The sequence below is a fragment of the Poecilia formosa genome, unplaced genomic scaffold (assembly GCF_000485575.1).
Source record: "Poecilia formosa unplaced genomic scaffold, Poecilia_formosa-5.1.2 Scaffold12, whole genome shotgun sequence".
Lineage (NCBI taxonomy): Eukaryota > Metazoa > Chordata > Actinopteri > Cyprinodontiformes > Poeciliidae > Poecilia > Poecilia formosa.
The window spans coordinates 2,988,986-2,995,199 of NW_006799951.1; the positions used below are offsets into that span (position 1 = coordinate 2,988,986).

Below are 6,214 nucleotides of genomic sequence, written 5' to 3' on the forward strand. Positions count from 1 at the left end.
TCACAAAAACACACAGATTTCCAGCTCGTGGCTTCAAAATCTACTTTTCAGCACGCTTCAGACAACGCTACAGGTGTCTGTCGTGTGAGATTAGGCTTTGTGGAGCAAACCTCATCTCTATTCACCTCCATGCCTTGAACATCTGCTGCCTGAGGGCATTCTGGTGATCATTAACCCCTGCGCCGCTCTGCACCTCTGCCTTTGTTCGCTGCAGAGAGGAAGCAGATAACTTTGAGCCTCTTTCAACGTCACGTTTTGGAAGCGGGGATGCGGTGTTTCGCTTACATGCGTTCCATCTGAAACTCTCAGCGACCTAAATAAGGAATGACTTTTACCATACTTGGTGAGTCTCTAGCCATGAATCAGCCCAGACCGCACTTGGACAGAAGATACTTTCTGTGGTTTGCAGCTCATCCCGTTGATTCTTTTTATTTTATTTTATTTTATTTTATTTTTTTTCCACTATCGACCCAGATCGGTCGGAATCATGCGCATGTACCCCCAGTGGCTTCTGTGTGCGCTTGTGTTTACATGTACACATGCTGTTGATGAAAGGCATAGCCAGCTTTTTGGCTGCCCAAACAGAAACCCAATCTCCTCATATGTTCCTGGGGAAAACAAACTTGGGTTTAAATTGAGAACTGTCAGAGCTCTTTAACTTTTATAGTTTCACTGAAGTGGTGTTAAGCATTTCTTTCTCCGTTCTTTCTCCCATCCAGAAGCTTCAGACCTTCCAAAGCCTCAGCTGGCCCGGATTCTCGTCCTCGGACGGCTTCGAGTCCAGCCCGGGCGGGCGCTCGTTCGATCCCGCCGGCCGGTCGGTGGCGGACTTCGCTGCTGTGTCCGAGCGGGGGCTGGAGTCGCGGACGGACATGGCGGCGGACGACGAGGAAGAGGACTCGTCCTACGGGGAGCTGGACAGCGATTCCGCTTGCAGCGTGGACTCGCGGCCCGGTTCCCCTGCGTGCTGCACTGTGGACAGTAAACGCACCCTCTGGAAGGGTGACTGCGGGAAACAGAGGGACATTTTCCAGCTCGGCGGGGAGCTGGACCTTGAGCAGATTGAGAGAAACTGAACATCCACTGTATAAGGTCACATTTAATGTACCGAGAGGTGACTAATGAAACGCCATGAAAGGGATAAGATGGTGAAAGGACTCAGAAAGTGATCCGTAATGAAATATTAAGTATTTTGTTGAAGGTTAGCTTCTGAATTTCACGTATGCCTTGAACATTCTTTCTGCTTTAACCAAAAAAGCAGCACCTTTTGAGGATTTTTTTTTTAATTTTTTTATTTCTTATGAGTTGGTGATTTGACTTACCTCAGGAGTGGAAAATTGGGGGTTTGTGTCTTAAAAACCATCTCCTAACCCTCAATCTCTTTCCAACCTGATAATCTTTCCAAAGTCAGCTCACTTTAGTGTTTTTTTTTTTTTTAGTACTGTAGTAGTAGCTGAGCTCATGTATTCAGCTCAGATTTGCTATTTTCAGAGTAATCTGAAAGTTGGGGATGAAACAGAAGACAAAGAGGTCTTCTCTCAGACATTCAGTCTTGTTTTTCTCCTTTGTCTATTGAGCGCACACATAAATCTTTTAAGTTTGAATGTAGGCTCCATAAGCTTTATGAAGAGTTGAAAAAGGAAAAAAAAAGAAAATCAAAAAGTGCCTTCTTTTGAATGCTTGTTCTTGTAGTTCTTTTCAAGGAGAGAAGCCTCACCCTAAAGCCACTGTCTCTGACGTTTATATGCAAATTGTATATTTGAATTAAACACTGAAACTCTATTTGGGTTCAAACAACAGTGTGTATTTTTCTACTTTTTTTTTTTTTTTTTGGAGGGGGAGGGGATTTTTTTTTTATATGCTGTTTGCGACGGAGCAAAGATTTTAAGGCCTTTCTTCTAACTGAATGGAAATAAATTCACAACCTGCACAAATACGTCTGGTTTATTTGCTTCTTTCATTTCTGCACAAGGCAGATTTCTAGATCAAAGTTGAAATGAGCAGTTTCCAGGTGCTCTTTAGAAGCTGCACCCTTTCCCCCACAGTCACTTCCTGCATCATGTTTCTGAACTACTTCTGTTTTGTTTTTTTAATACTCTCTTTTCAATCTTCTGCAGTATTTTCAGATTTTTATTTACCGGTAAAGTTTCATTTATAGTTCTTTTCTTGCAGTTTTTCCAAAATTTATCATGGTGACCAGAAGTTTTACCATAGCTTACTGTGATTGTATATTATTGACCACATTACACTCAGATTTTTAAAAAATAAAAATAGAAAACTTGTAGCCTGCATTTCAGCAGCCTTCACTGTGGTGGCCCTAATTAAAATCAGTTACCTTACATGCAGCTGTTCTGTGAACATCTCAGAGGTTTGTTAGAGGATGTTTGTGAACCGACAACAGCGTAAAGACGAAGGAAAATACCAGACAGGTCCGAGGAATAAGTTTAAGCAATATAAAGATGCAAAAAATATATATATATATATATTCAGGATCCAAAAATTAAAAAAAAAAAAGTTTGATCTGAATCTTCTGCTTCCCTATGACACTCCAGGCAAAAACATTTATCAGAGAAGCAGCCAAGAGACCCACAGCAACTGTGGGGTAGCTGGAGAAATCCACATCTCAGATCTGGCATTGTTGAGTAGAGAGAAGACGATAGTCATAGGTTTTATTAAAAACTGCAATAAACCACGTAGAAGATGCTCTGGGCAGATGAAAAATATTAGTTTTTGTTTGAATGCAGGAAACTAATAATTCATCCTGTACACATCATCCCCATAGTGACGCATGGTGGGGGCAGCATATTGCTGTGGGAATACTTTTTCTTCGACAGAGGCAAGAAAGGCTGATCAGAGCTAATGGAAAAATGGATAGAGTGGAGCTGAGACGCCTCAAAAAGCTTGAGACTGGCACAGAGATTCACCTTCTAGCATTACAACAGCCCCAAACATACAGCCAAAGATGCTACAGAGAAAGTAACATCCAATATATCAGAAAGGCCTAGTCTAAGTAGGTCTAATTGTGAATTTCTGGCAAGGCTTTTCAGCTGTAATTGTAGCAAAAGATGACTACAATAGTGCTCTACAAATTTCCAACAAGTGAGTATCTTCAGTTAACGGTTTAAATTAGATGGCAAAAGTTAAAGGAGGTAAGGCACTGTATGGGTTGGCACACAGCAGATAAACAAATTGCAGAGGAAAAACATGCTCCAGATTTATCCAAGAGAGTTTTCAGCACAAGTCCTTTCTCAGGATTTTGGCTCCGGTGCCAAGAGGACTGTTTGTTCCAGTAGGGATCATGTTTTGGCTTAATTACAATATTTCACAACTCTCCCTGTGTGTGTGTGTGTGTGTCATGGGCGTAGGTTTGGGTAGGGACGGTAGGGACATGTCCCGACCAATATTCATGTGATATGAAAAAGTCCCGACCAATTTTTGCCATATTGGCTCAAAGAACGTGGATCTACGATCTTTGATTAGCAGCAACAGGCGGTGCGCGGAACGGAAGCTTCTTAGTTTGACATTTATTATGAGCCTCCGAGACCGTGTCGGAACGGTGCTGTCAAGGTCCCCACCAAAACTTAGACCGAACCTACGCCCTTGGTGTGTGTGTGTGTGTGTACGTCTGAATTTATTTGTTTAATACTGCATCACCGTCCACCTACAGATTATCTTTGATTATCAATCACTTTATTGGATGCATGAGATTAGTAAGGGGAAGGAATGGTTTATAATTACTGGAGAATGTTTTGTAGTCATATTGAATGACATCTGACTGGTCATGAAGCCATTTATTAGCTCAGTAAGTTTGTTGGACTTTTGATAAGTCAGGAGTGAAAATATTTGCTCAGAGGTACCGTTTTATTCTCACGACTGGGTGCGATTACGATCTGTACTTTCCTAAAAGATTGCCCATGACCCCAAAATAAAGAGGCAGGAAGCCCAGACTTGGAATATTCCTGGCCTGCAACTCAGCAGTGACCAGAGGAGGTGACATCAGGAGAAAATACCTCAGGACTTCTAAAGCGGGCAGACAGAGGGAAGACACGTCATCGAGGCGAGGTTTTTTCCCCTCCCAGGGATTTCCTATCATGTCTGATGTCAGGCCAGACACACTTACAGCACCTGCCGCCTCAACAACACGTACTCATATGGACGTCTGCGTCCAGGCTGCAGCGGGGGCTTCTGTCATCGTCGTTATTAGACACCAGGGGATGCATGTCTGAAGCACAGAGAGGGGACTAATTGTTTTTCCAACACAGGGGATAAAAAGCACAGACTCGCTGAACTGTGTTTATGCTCAAAACAGGATGCAACAAGCAGTTGCCGCTTTTCCTCCTATGCCGGCCTTGGAGGAAGGTGAACTCTGTCGTCTCAGCACTCAGCCTTTGCCTTGCACAACAATGCACCCAAACACGTACGGCACGGAATCTCATGCTGTACGAGACCCTGAAAATAGGTTCAGAATGTGATCACCCTTTGCACGCAGAAAGTTTATCACCTACAGTCATAAAAATCCCTAACTGCCCCATGCCTGCCTTTTTGTTCCATGTTGGTAGGACATTAGTTCAGTCCTTCTCTCTTCCACTGTGCTGGAAACACAACGTGATGTGGCTACATTTGCCCATTGCTTCTCTAGGTTTGTATTCCATGCGCATGCATACACACACTTCCTCTCTCAGGGGAAGTGGCAGGAAAACTGGGGGAGAGAGTTAATATCTGAGCTAAAAACACTATAAATAGGGAGCATTGTAGTTGTAGTTGGCAGATGTGGACGGAGAGAGGGAGACAGGAAAGGCCATGTTAGACAAATTTACTGCTCGACCTCGATTACATGTGGGAAAACACTGGCTGAGCAAAAGGCTGTGCTTACGTCTTTGCAAACTTGTTTTAACTTTGCTGTGGGGACTTGACGGGAGCTGGACTTATGACATTATGATAATTTATGTATCTTCATGCTCAGTGAAACGCTGATTATTTTAACCATGTATGTGTATTTTAGGCCTACATGGTTTGGCTTTGGGATATATGGTATTCAAATGACCTAAAGTCATAAAAACAAACAGTATGTGTGTGGAGGTCCATGAAAAAGCTCAGGCTTTTTTTCTTTAGACTTTTTTTTTGTATTTTAGCACATGATAACCACAAACTTCAATGTATTTTATTGTGACAGGCAAATACGGAGTAGGATAAATGGAAGGAAAACAATACAAGACTCTTAAGGCAAAGCAAACTGTTAATACGTTGAGAAGAATGGTAAAAAAAACAAAAACAAAACAAAACAAAACAAAAAACAGTAGAGACATACTGCTAAATGTGGCAGTGTGCCTTGTAGGCGCTACTTAAGTGCCTGAATGTAATTGGCTGCGGAGTTGCCCCTCCCTCACCTGGTTGACGTCACGCTGTTTTTCTTCCGGTTCAGACTTCTGCGTTTGCTAGCGCTGCACGCTAGTTAAGGCGGGCTTCACATCTCTTCATCAAGCTTACTTGTGGTAATTTTCATTTTCTGTGTTACAGCCGCGTATTTGTTGTGGTGCTATTGTCTTCCTAAGTTTGGATGACGGGTCAAACATTTGAAATGATCAAATTTAGCAAAATTGCTTTATAACCTAACTATGCTTTAAGCTTAACATTTTTACTGACATAGTTGATGGCGTTGTTTGTGATGCTTGTTCACTAATATTCCGAGGTTTTCACAGAACAGTTGGATTTTATTCAAGAATAAAGTAAATGGCACTGAGTACATGTTGTAAGATTGTTCAAAAACAAAACCATATATTGTCATTCCTTCACATTACTTATTTTACGCTACTTTACGTTTGTATAAATAAGCTTATGGCTGTAAAATGACAAGCTAAGAAGCCTTTTGTCCTGTAAATTTGTTAAAATGCTGCCACATACTAGAGTGCGTGACAGGTGAATGAACCCCTGATCACTGACCCTGTGATCACTGAAACAACAGTCATTACACTTTTGATTTCCAAGAAAATAAACAGGAATAAAATTGTCTTGTATCAGACTGAACTAATATTGATTTGAGTATTGATTTAAACCCGAGTTCTGTGGCTGTTCACAGATTGATTTCTGTTTTGTTTCCATCAGGTATTTTTCATTCACTAGTCTTGCATATCCCATAGTGTTCAGTCCCCTATTAGTATGTTATCGGCTGTCTTTTGACACAATAACACTGTGAATTGTTTTCTTATGAACATCT

The 6,214-nt window shown here is 41.8% G+C and overlaps 1 protein-coding gene across 1 annotated transcript in view; it reads left to right on the forward strand.

The window, feature by feature from the left end:
* LOC103133572 (protein FAM53B-like) overlaps positions 1-1,936 on the forward strand; it is a 28,927-nt gene extending 26,991 nt beyond the window's left edge. The window contains exon 5 of the mRNA XM_007545371.2: positions 720-1,936. Within this exon, the coding sequence (XP_007545433.1) occupies positions 720-1,076 (357 nt within the window). The 3' untranslated portion in view covers positions 1,077-1,936. The remainder of the gene's footprint in view (positions 1-719) is intronic.
* Positions 1,937-6,214: the final 4,278 nt, after the last annotated feature.